This window comes from Eleutherodactylus coqui, chromosome 6, assembly GCF_035609145.1.
Source record: "Eleutherodactylus coqui strain aEleCoq1 chromosome 6, aEleCoq1.hap1, whole genome shotgun sequence".
In the NCBI taxonomy this organism is placed as follows: domain Eukaryota; kingdom Metazoa; phylum Chordata; class Amphibia; order Anura; family Eleutherodactylidae; genus Eleutherodactylus; species Eleutherodactylus coqui.
In genome coordinates this window covers 49482963-49495706 of record NC_089842.1, presented here as the reverse complement: position 1 = coordinate 49495706, position 12744 = coordinate 49482963, and the positions used below count along the sequence as shown (strand labels likewise).

General features: G+C 42.5%; 1 protein-coding gene across 8 annotated transcripts in view; it reads right to left on the bottom strand.

Moving 5' to 3' along the window:
• LOC136632130 (cyclin-dependent kinase 11B) overlaps window positions 1-12744 on the bottom strand; it is a 34721-nt gene that overhangs the window by 18847 nt on the left and 3130 nt on the right. For 3 of the 8 annotated variants that reach the window (XM_066606769.1, XM_066606770.1, XM_066606774.1), the window contains 6 exons: window positions 11388-11503; window positions 9885-10009; window positions 8220-8358; window positions 6436-6593; window positions 4554-4664; window positions 366-488 (listed from right to left, as the gene is read on the bottom strand). In XM_066606769.1, the coding sequence (XP_066462866.1) occupies window positions 366-488; window positions 4554-4664; window positions 6436-6593; window positions 8220-8358; window positions 9885-10009; window positions 11388-11503 (772 nt within the window). Of the gene's footprint in view, window positions 1-365; window positions 489-4553; window positions 4665-6435; window positions 6594-8207; window positions 8359-9884; window positions 10010-11387; window positions 11504-12744 lie in introns of all 8 variants that reach the window. The other 5 variants (XM_066606776.1, XM_066606777.1, XM_066606771.1 and 2 more) reach the window with 4 other exon arrangements.

Below are 12744 nucleotides of genomic sequence, written 5' to 3'. Positions count from 1 at the left end.
TTATATCAAAATTACATAAGGTTTCACTGTATTATCGGAACTATTCCCTTTGGTCTACACTTTCTACCACAATGATAAGCAGATAGCAGACGATCATTGTCCTAGGAACAATCACAATAGGCTATTCTGACATGGGAAGTATCTACCTAGTCTTCTAGACATGAAGCAATGTTTGCTGCCTACGGAAGCCAATGGGACATTCATGTACTACATGAACGCGCCGGCTTCTCAAGAGGAAAGCCATTCCTTGCAGCAACTCCATATCCATATGCCCTAATAGGACAAACATGGAAAGCCGTTCCGATCATCATAAAAGCCCAGCCCTTGTAAGCCCAGGCTTCTGTTTTACCTTTAGTTAAGCTTACCTGGTTTTCTCATATCTCCTGCCTCAGCCCTTTCCCGCTGCAGACGTATGGGACTGCGACTGTGGTAATTGACTTTATTTTTGTCACCATGTTCCTCTCTTGCTGTTCTGTGATGAGCAGTTACTGCAGAATGAAAAATTGTCAGGAAAAAAAATGAAATTAGAGCTTTAAACTGAAATCTTAAAGAGTTTCTCTTTTTTTTTTTATTTTCTTTTTAAACATATATAAAAACTTATTCCCGGCAAGGGAAGCAAGAACATTTCCATTCCCTGACAGCAAGAAGAAAAATCGTGAAAACTGAAGAATTGATACAAAAGTATATGAAAGTTAGAGCGTTTCATTGCATCAATAATTATGTTTTATATACAAAGAAATGTAAAACCCCTGTAATGTAACTTTAACTGCAGTTATTAGTGACATTTCTAGCCCTGCTGGACAAGATTCAGCTAAAGTGGCAAAGACGACAAAGGAAGATGATCAGCTCTGTTGTGGTTGTCACCTAGTCAGAGTTAGAACCCCCAGATTCACCTTATGACAGTATATTAAAGGGCCTGTATAATGCCTCTCCCAAATATATCTTTGTAATTCTTATATAAAAAGAACTGTGCAATAGTTTCAGGAAGGTGTGGAAAAAAATGCTGCAAAGCGGGGGAAGGAGGACTACAATCTGTCATATGAGCTGCGTCCGAAAGCGAAAGTAGCGGCGCTTTGCCGCGTACAGGTGTGGGAGCGACCTGACTGTTGAAACTAAGACGCCGATAAAAATATATCCCAACATTTGGAATTGCCAAACATACACACCGTTTACCTATTTGATAAGGGAAGGCCATTCCAAACCTTAACCTTATCCTCAAACATTCGTATCAAAGGAGGCAAATTGGCCTAAATAAAATCTCAGGGCTTAGAAGATACCACAACTCTCAAATGTTTCAATTCTCCCATTATTTGAAGTTGCATATGTTCCAATGAAAAATCCACCAGCAAGCGATCTATAGGAAGGATTACAGATTTCCCCCAATTAATAGGAAGACTGACATCTGAGCAAATATTTAAGAAAATAGACATGACAGGACCCATAGATTTACTCACATACCATGTATACAATAGATCATCTGCATATAATGAGAAGCTCATCAATTTCTCCATACTGTAGTCTAGTTTTATCAGGAGTATGCCTTACCAAACCAGCCGGGGGCTTCATTGCCAAGGAAAAGAAAACAGCATAGGGGACACCCCTGCGTTGCTCCCCTCTTTAATACCATCCATCCAGAAATATGACCATTTACCATCGCTTTTGCCCACAAATCAAATAAAGCAGTTTACCCCATGCCAAAAAGTTTCTCACCAAAGCCCACCCTTTGAAGAAAAGCCCATAAATAATTTCACTGAATGATGTCAATAGCTTTGGCAGGGCCAAGTGAAAAAACAGCTCTGCCCCCATCGACTCGATGGTCCACCTGCAGAGTCACATATTGCTCCTTTCAGTTTTATAGCAGTAGATTTGTTCAGCATAAAGCCAGACTCATCCGCATGCATTAAATGAGTCATAACCAGCAGTAATCTGTTCACAAGTACCTTCATCAGAATTCTGACATTAGTTGTCAATAAAGATATTGGATGACAGGAAGAGAGAAATACTTTTCCGGTTTAGGAATGGAGACAATTATAGCCCGTCTCATAGACGGTGTAAGTATACCTCCGTGTAGCGATTCATTAAAAAAATGTTAGTAGATGTGGTAGAAGCATATCTTGATAGAATTAAAAAAATTAGTTTGACAGGCCATTACTTCTCGGTGCTCTTTCATAAGGGAGCGTTGCTACTGCATAGTCTAATTAAATGGCAAAAGGAGCCTCTAGCATCGCTCTCCGATGTCCGGACAAAATTGGTAGTTGCACTCAAGCCAAGTTTTCTTTCAGATCTTCACTATCCACACTTACCTTTACAACATTCCATCCTCCCCTATAGCCAGAGAATTATCAGGCCTTCTCAATGACACCACATAAGATGTTCCCTGTGCCTTAATTACTTAATTATAGAAGCCAAAAGGAATGGGGGGGGGGGGGGGGGAATTAAATTTTTTTTTTTTTAAAAAAAGGACCCTCTGCTTCCCGTTTTCCAAATTATTCCACTTCATAAAAAGACGTCTACTTTTCCAATACCCCACTCCGCTTCTAAAACTAGTCACTGAGGGGTCATAATAGCATCCCGAGATTTAGACTTAAGTAGGCTAATCTTCTGTTTTAAGAAAAGAAAGATTGCATAAATGTCTTCATAGCATCTCACACCACAGTCAGTGAAGAACCAAATATGTATTCCAATAGAGCCTCTTCCATTCTAGCATCACCATCAAGCAAATTTAACCAGAAGGGATTTAACCTCCAAATTCTAATTAAACCAAATCCCCTATTTATTATCAAAAAATGAAGTGGAGAATGATCAGATACAGACGGAATACTCTTTGGGAGATCCATTCTGGAAAGTGCTTTATGTGAACTAGAACAACAAAGAGTATTGAGGAACTTCTGGGTTTCTCAGCCTCCACAGATCACATAAACCTAGTTCCAGTAATATACGCACAGAAGCAGTTGGGGGAAGGAGAAGCCACTATAGGGCCTTTATTAAACCTGTTCAAACTGTTATCTAAGCAAACATTAAAATAGCCCACCATGAAGGTGAGAACAGCATTAATACATTTACTGGAATATGGAGGGTGGATATATATTGCCACTACAAAATAATTCTTCTGAGGAATAGTATATCTAAGGCAAACAAATCTCCCCTCTGAATCGGTAAAGGAGGACTCCCATATATAAAAGGGATGTTTTTATGAATCAGTACACTTACTCTAGCTCAAGTACATAGAATGAAAAGAATGTACCCATAAGGAATGGTGGAGCAAGGGAACAGTATTTGTTTAATAGGTTTCTAATAAACAGACAATATCTGGTTGATATGCTGCATTTTTATCTAGTCAGCAGTTTCTTTGGGAGAGAAAACTCTGCAATGTGTAATCTAAGAAGCTGCAAATCAGTCTGTTACAAAGAAATTGCAGGTACACAAGAGCTGCAGCGCGTATGTACAAAAGAAACGTCAGAGAAGTCAATGCTCCTAAAGAGCCACCGAATCTACAAAGTAACAGCAAAGGAAATCAGGTGGAGTCTTACTAATGATAGTATTGCCCAATTGTTTGATGAAACATCACTGCGGTTTATATCCACCGTGTGACGTGGTTGTATATCATGACTCTGGAAGCTATGCCAACAAATGGGACTGATTGATAACAGTGGCAATGGTCGGGAGAACAACTTCAACAGCAACTATGTTACAGCAATTTATTTTAACACTTTCGAAAAAGTTTATACTAGAAGACCAAGTCCTGGAAAAAAATTTTGTGCTATGTGGTAAATAGTGGGCAACTACTCCACAACTGTCTGTACTTACCGTAATAGTGGCTAAATTCCTTTTGCCTTAAAGAGAATTTCTGAGACCAAGATATCAAAGCAGCGGGTGTTTGCTGCCCAAAATCCCCTCAGATCAGCGCTTGGGTGAGGACTGCGACCACTTCATTACATACCAGGCATCTCAATCCCATCCACTTGATGTCACAAGTCTGAGAAGAGGCCATGGTGCTCATCCAAGTGTCGTGGCCTCTTCGATCAGCGGATCAATGGGGGCCCTGACAGACAGACCCCAACTGATCTGATATTCATGATCTGTCCTAGGAAACCTTTTTAAAATCAACTATATCTTAGCCATGTGAGGCCAAATGCCATGACAGGCTCTGTTTGTAGCCTTGGTCAGCAGTTTTACCACATTTGACAGCAATCATAGCGTAGCAATAAGCACTGTGAACGAACATCTGACCCTGTTAAAAGTCAATGTAATCAGTTGGACATCGCTAGTATTAATCACATCAATGAAGATGCAATAAGACACTAACTTCATGCTGCTCTCTGTTCACCCACGGCTTTCAGAAATCGCAGCATTTTAATATCTGTGTGTTGATAAGGATGATCAATATTAATCAACATGTTTTGCAGTATGTATTTTTCCATATCGGTGTGAAGTAAGCCATGAAACATTTGCTGGAGCCAGCTCGTGTGGCTGAGAAAGGGTTAAGACACAATGCAGTACAGAATTGCTAGAAAGTTAATGCCACAGAAATGGTTTAAAAAGCCAAAACTTACTTTGAGTGCTAAACTCTACAAGTATTCTTGAATCTGCACTGTACTGCATTTTCTCAGTCTCTGCCAAGAGCCCTGGCTTCCTGCGCTCAGGAAGCGCAGATCCTGCGAGCCCTAGAAGGCATGTTGTACAGGTTGGAACACTAAATTGGCAAGTGCACGACTAACAATGACATGTCTTATTACTACAAATGAATTGCCACCAGATCACTGAGAGGAAAGGAAAGAATAATGGTGCTTAATACTTCATTAACTTGGCTCATGTAGTTACCAATTCATTGCCACTCCCGTGCCGATGACTGCCTGGTCCCCACCCGGTTCCGGCTTACCCGGCTCCAATGACAACGTGATAGGTCGCCACCAGTGATTTCACCATTGCAGCGGTCACGTATTTCAACATAACATCGCTGGAGCCAGGTGAATAGGAAATAGGAAATCAATGACACAGGGCTGGAACGGCATTTGTAACCTGGCTCCAAAGGCTGGAAACCCCTTCAATAGATGGGTCTAAAGTCTCCCATTCAAACAGTAGAGCCTGCAGGCAAACGGCTATACATGATAAAAAGCAGGAAGTCCTGCAATGAAGGCACCAAACCCACCTTGTTTTTTTTTTTCCCCAGAGTACACATTTGATGTGATAGCATGGGAAAAGGACTAATCTAGCGCAGCACTGGCAGCAATGTCTGCACTCCAAGCCTGCAAACATGTTGGTATACGGCATAGGAAAATTCCTCTCTCCTATATATTGTTTACGTGGTGAACCACACTGATGGCAAGCAACATGTGACTCGCAAGATATGGGCTCCAGATCACTGTAAGCTTTTTATGTTTGTCACGTAAAGGAGTGCAAAAATCTTTGCAGATTGTGAAATGTATCTTTATAGAAGTCAGAATACTATATTCCCCATACAGCTCTGTCTTTAGGGGGAAACTCTAGAGTTGTATGCAAAGACTTAGTATCTGCAACTGGGGAAAGATGATATTAAAAAAAAACAAAAAAAAAAACATAGCCACAATCCCTTTAAAAATAGGTCTTCTAAAATGAAAAAGCACCCCTGGCTGGATATGGGTAGCTTATAAGGTATTTATCATTTCACTAAACTTCTGTTCTGATATCATAGTAATACGTCAGTAAGTTTTGAATGGCGGGTGCAGCATGTGCAGAGATTCCCGCCGATTGCTGAAACAAAGGTGCCAAAGTGTTCAGCTGAGCATTGCACTTCTTTGGCTCTACTCTCCTAGGAAGCATAGACCAATATGAATTCTATGAGTCGGTACATGGCTAACCAGACCTCTTCAAGCATTACCCAGCCAAAGGCACACAGAACTCAGATGTGCAGTTCTGCTTCTTTGTGTCAGTGATCAGTGGGAGTCTCAGCACCTGGACCCCCACTTATGAAACAAAGTTCTCTGAAAAGACAGTTTAGGCCCTGTTCCCATCTGTGTCCTGGGGTTCAGGTGAATTCCTAGGTTCAGCTCTGTTCTTAAAGCCGAACAACAAAAATACCAGAACGGCTGTATCCAGCACATACTGTAGCCACACGAAACCACTGACTATATAATGGGGTCCGTCTGGCTTCTGACCACCATTTTACCAGATAAAAATAGCACTGCAAGTTGTGCTATTTTATCCAGGATTTTCTGCCAGATCTGCATCAGAGCCCCTCAAGGGAACCTCGGACGCAGATGTGAAAGGAGCCTAAATAGTTTTTACTACCTCTATTTTCTCTCTGTACCGTAAGCTTAATTAGAGACACAAAGTATTATGGTACACACTACCACTACACTGTAGAAAAATTGAACAACATGTACATGCCCTCTAAGCAGTATCTTCATAGAGCCCAATACCAAAGTGACAGGACAATTAAGGTGCAGGTAGGACTACCTTCTCTCCTGGTCTCCCGGCCTTTACGCCGCTCCTCCGCTCTCCTCTGACGCTCTTTCAGTTCTCTCTGCTCTTTCTGTTGTTCCCTTATTTTCCTTTCACGCTCACGATTCCGTTCCAGTTGCTCCAGACGGTCACTGCAGACAACAAACAAATTCCTTTAAAGTTAAAGGAATTGAAAATATATCTTTTGGTTAGAAGAGTCTCCTGACCACATACTGATCACAGGGTGTTACACTGCTGAGATCCCCATCAATCAACTGCATATGATGGAAACAAAGCATTACATTTCCCAATGGGCAATCTGGGTAACGTATGAATGAGTTCTCCATAGTAAGACTTTTTGTAGTAGCTCTCCACTGGGCTAGCAGAGTCATTTCGTGAAAAGGGGGACCCAGCTCTATTACTTTAGAATTCCATTTTTAAAAAAGGGCATTTGAAAATGAGTTTTCTACATCAGATTTGTTGCAGAACAGTTATTTTGTGGATTTCTTCACACCCCTATCAGATGGCAAACAGCCACAGAAATTACTGCAGCAAACCCTTATAGGAAATCCATTTTATGGGGACCTGTCGCATCCTCTGATAAGCAAAGCAGACTGCATTCTTTTACAGTCACATCCTCACTGATTCCATCTGTGTATTTTATAGCCCACCCACACTCACACACCTGTTTGGTTACAAGAACTCCTGTCCAACATTAAACCATTGTCAAATGTGCAATCACCACTATCCAACATCAATGGATGATGTGACAATTCCAACTTAAGTGTTAGAGACAGCCCACTTGACAATGGGCTAGTGTCAGGCACCAAAACCAAAGAGAGCCATTGTGGCTGAACCAGGACAAGAAGCATTACAATAAAAATAAACCACAAGAGGAATCAGCGGGGACATAGTTGCAAAGGTATGAAGCCACTCCACTTATCAGGGAAGGATGCGACAAGTCCTCTCTAAGTAATATAACATGTATATAATGAAGTCTAACGCCACATAAAAACCTGAAATGTAAGATTTGTGCTGCAAATTGCAATCTGTCCCCAAATCAGCCTACCACCTATAAGCATATTCACAGGTCTAGGTAGAGGAGATCTGGGGCGCTCTTGTATAGGGTCCTCACAATGAGAAGCTGTTCAGTTATACCTGTACTAACAGAGCTGAAACACAGCGGTCACCACCTCTCACTCTATTGCACTAATGGTGCATTCAGATGACCGTATATCGGCTGGGTTTTCACGCCCAACCGATATACAGCGTCTCTCTCTGCAGGGGGGGGGGGGGGGGGGGGAGCCTGGAAGAGCCAGGAGCAGTGCTCTGAGCTCCCGCCCCCTCTCTGCCTACTCTCCGCTCCTCTGCACTATTTGCAATGAGAGCAGGCGGAACAGGACAAGTTGCGGGAATTAGCTCCACCCCCATCCCACCCCTCCTCATTAAATATAGTGCAGGGGGGTGGAGAGGAGGCAGAGAGGGGGTGGGAGCTCAGAGCACTGCTCGCGGCTCTTCCAGCCTCCTCCCCCTGCAGAGAGACACGCCGTATATCGGATGGGCGTGAAAACCCAGCCGATATACGGTCGTCTGAATGCACCCTAACACAAATACGTATTATAAAAGATTGCCCATTCATCTGGATAGGAGCCACACAATACCAAAATGTGCCATGCTTAAGGCAGCATTCAGAATGTGGATTGTCCTTATTGGACAATGCTTCCAAATAATCCTGACTCTAGAAATGGCAAATAATTATGAGATGCCATAAACAAACAGTACCCAACTGCGTCTCATACCGTTCCCTTCTAGAATGCTCTCGGGCCAGTTCTCGCCTTTTCTGTCGCTCCCGCTCACGGCGAACTTTATCTTGCTCTTCTCTGTGTCTTTTTCGCATTTCATGCTCTCTGTCTTTTCCCTTCACACGTATATATTTTCCTATTCCATAAGAAACATACGCATATAGTCAATGCAAGCTATCAATCTTGTACACTAACATGCAACAATCACCTATAGTTAGGAACCAACTGTGACCCTTCAGACGGGGCAAGAGGGATGCGTCCAAGTAAAGAGATACATGGCACCCAAAATGCTGGGTAAAGGCATAGAAGAACAAAAGTATTCTGGACAGCAACAAAGTATAGAATCGTAATTTCATTTACCTTGTACCAATATTTACTTTAATCACAGCAGCCCCCTTCTTGCATTATCAGGCCCAATGCAAACACACTTCTACATAGCATATATCAGCTGGAAAGAACCCCGGATTGGTGAACGGTGCTTGAACAGATGTAAAAAGTATGTGTTTGTGGTTACGGAGGATAAGTGCATTGTGATGTAGAAACGGAGTACAACTTCCTAACTAGAGATGAGCGAGCGTACTCGGTTAGGGTGTTTTTGCACTCGAGCACCACTTTTTCCAAGTAACTGACTACTCGGACGAAAAGATTCGGGGGGGCGCCGGGGGGTTGCAGAGGGGAGGGAGAAAGAGCTCCCCCCTGTTCCCCACTGCTACCCCCCGCTTCACCACGCCGCCCCTCGAATCTTTTCGTCCGAGTAGTCAGTTACTCGTAAAAAGCGGTGCTCGAGTGCAAAAACACCCGAACTGAGTACGCTCGCTCATCTCTATTCCTAACCCATTGCAGACATGGCAATTTTTCATTTTTGATTTTTCTTTCGTTCCAAAAAAATCCTAACACTTACAATGGTACAAGTTTGTATACAACATAATATTCTGAAAAACTTTAAAAACAAGTGGGGTGAGACAAAAAAAAATAAATCAATTGGAGCTGTGCTTGTAACTACTATCAATGAAAGCTGAAATTTACACAGCTTTTTAATTGTTGTACTACTCTTAAATCTCTTTCTAAAAAAAGAAAATCCGTCACCATTTCAGACCATTTTCCTTCGATGCAGCTGTGTAAATACTTTTCTTTTTTTGGAAGGATGGGGGGAGGGGGCTTGGCTCCCAACCCTTCACACAAATCAAGTGCACAAGGGGTTAAAAGGGTTTTTCTTATCGATGAGCTAGCACAAGTGTGTACGCTATGCAGCAGTCAGGAATGGTTCTACAGATTTATGGCCTATTCAGACAAGCGTTCATTGGTTGGGTTTTCACGCCTGGCCGATATACGCTGTCCCTCTCTGCAAGGGAAGGAGGCGGGCCTGGAAGGGAGCTAGTGCACTGAGGTCCCGCCCCCTCTATGCCCCTCAACACTGTTTGCAATGGGAGGGGGCAGGACGGGTGGAACTTGAGGCAGCATTTAGAATGTGGATTGTCCTTACTTGTAGCAACAAACTTTATGTAGAAGTTCACTGTGAAAGTTTCATGTGACCCTGCAGTGTATCCCAGCATAGATTGCTTAGTTTTTCTTTTGATGACGATTCATTGTATATTTGATCTCCCGACGTTAAATTCATAAAATTCATAAAAATTAACATTTTTTTCCATAAAATAGAAGTACCTTCAGCAGAATGGCTGCGGTGTCGGCGCTTCTCTTTCCTCCTCTCATCTTTTCTGTGGTGAGATTTTTCTTTCCTGGAAACTTGTTGGGGAGGTTTAATAGCCAAGGAGTCGTCTTCTTCACCTCTGAATGTAAAAGGAAAAAAAAAAAAATGAAATTAAAAAAACAAAAACGATTTATTCAGATTTAGGCCTTACTCACACGTCAGCATTTTTCATCAATATTTTGTAAGCCAGAATCAGGAGAAGATCCACAATACGGAAGTAATGCAAATATTTCCATTATATTTTCTCTCTGCACGCTCCACTCCTGGTTTTGGCTTACAAAATACTGATGAAACATACTGACCTGTGAATAAGCACAATGTAGTAGTCCTATTGGGACTCCATACCTAGAATCTCCATAGTTCTACTGAACCGGACTTACATCTGCACAGAATCCTATGTATCCAGTTATTGACACCATAATAAGGAGTCTAATATGAGCCTCTATTACAGCTATATGAGAGCAGCTTATAAGGGAAGGGTTACGTGAAGCCAATATAAGAAAAATGTCATCAAAAGTTTACACATCATTGAGATTAAATCTTCAATAATCAAAATAATGGATCCACAAATTATATCAAATAGTAGCAATGCTGTTCAAGCATATGGCCCTTTTACATGGAACAACTATTCTAATAATTGTTGAATCATGGAAAAACGAACGATCGTTCCGTGTAAACATGGCCAATGATTGAATGATAAGGGCATCAAAATCATAGTTTGGGAATGGTTTGTGAATGACAGACAAATGACAGACTGGCTTGATAGGCCAGTGATTGACTGAAGGAGCCATGATGCAAAATGTTAAAAAATTATCTGTGTGTCATGATTAATTGCTCCATGTACAAGGCCAGTACCTAATGGCCCATTTAGACAGGACAAATGTCGGGCAAACGATGCCCGACACTCGTCCCTGTACATATTCGCTTCCGTGCTGCTGCACAGGAGCTAATATCGCTGGCTCACAGCGGGGGGGGGGGGGGGGGGGGGGGGGGGGCAGGAGGAGATTTCACTCCTCGCACTCCCCCGTCCCTCTCCATTGACTTAACATAGCGGCCGTTCGGTACTGAACGGCTGCCATTTACACCGAACGATCATCATTCAGCTCATCGTCCATCGCTTATGCTGCATAAACGATGGACGATGAGCTGATCGTTCAGTGTAAATAGCAGTCGTTCAGTATTGAACAGCCACTATGTTAAGTCAATGGAGAGGGGCTGGGGAGAGCGAGGAAAAATCTCCTGCAGCCTCCCCGTCCCCCTGCTGGCTGCTCTGTGAGGGAGCGGTAATAGCACGGGAGAAAGTGTATGCGAGGACGAGTGTCGGGCATAGTTTGCCCGACATTCATCCCATCTGAGTGGGCCTTTAGTGACCTGAGCCTAATTTATAAAAAAAAACAACTTTTGAATTAACTAGTAAAATTGGTATGAATCGTATATACTGGGTCCGTTGACTTTACCGGTCTTCCATTGAATCTTCACGTCTGTAAGGGGAATTCCTAATAGTAATCTCCATTCTTTGATCTCTCAACTCCCCTTCTTCCAAGGAATCTCTTTTAGAATCACGATCATCAGCCTGGGAAAGATATGAGAAGTGTAGTAAGAAAGCAAAAGGTAAAAGACTTCTCTCATCTATTCTTAAAAGACTGCTCCTCATTAAATAATGTGTCCAGAAGACTTATCTGCACTAAGAAAAACTTTCCACCAAGTTTTTAAAAAGGACGCTTATAAAGGATCATCAGTAGTTAAAGGGAACCCGTCACCTGCCTAAAGCACTAATAACTAACCTATGGTGCTGCTGGGGAAGGTGACAAACAGCATTTTTTTTTCATACTCACCCACTCCTGTATCCAGTGGTGCCTGCCATCGACATACATGTTGCGCACACAAATCTGACTCTTTCCAGACTCCCGTGCACACACTTTCCCATAGACTTGCATGAGCCAGATTTGTGTGCACAGTCTGGACTTCAGCAGCGGGCACTGTGGGATCAACAAAGCGGGCGAGTTTAACAAAAATATGTCACCCGGCTCCGTGTCACCTCGCCTAACAGCAACATAACCTAATTTGTAGTGCTGTAGGCAGGTTCCCTTTAAAGTACTGGAATACTCCTTTAAGGGGTTGTCTGACTTAGGAGGTTTCCATCCATAGCCCTTAATGGGATGCGAATATTACTTTAAAGGGGTTATCCATGATGGAAAAAAAAAGCCGCTTTATTCCAAATCAGCATCACACCTGAGCATGGGTCATGTGGTGCAAACTACATTACAATGTATAGGGCTGAGCTTCAATACCACAAAGGGCTTGACATTTTCTGTAACCCCCATACTACCTACCAGAGGCCAGGACTCAAAATGTCCAATTCTCAAGAATAATGGTGAAAGAAAACCCATGAACGCATCATGTAGCCAAGAGAATAAGCACTAGAGTCTGACCCCACAATGAATAATAGCAAAGAAGATCTTTTACAGTAAAGGTCTAAGGAGAACAGTTCAGACAATGGAACCAAGAAAAGATTTAGGGCACTTTTACGAGAAATGATTACCATTCAGATGATCGCTAGATCATGCGACTCTGAACCATAATTCATTCAGTGTAAACACTGCCGACAACTGAATGACGAATGATAATTCATTCACTTCTAGTTCATCGTTCAGTTTAGGCAGGCATAAAGATTAGAGATGAGCGAGTATACTCGCTAAGGCACATTACTCGAGCGAGTAGTGCCTTAGCGGAGTATCTCCCCGCTCGTCTCTAAAGATTCGGGGAGCGGCGGCGGAGAGCGGGAAGGAACGGAGGGGAGATCTCGCTCTCCCT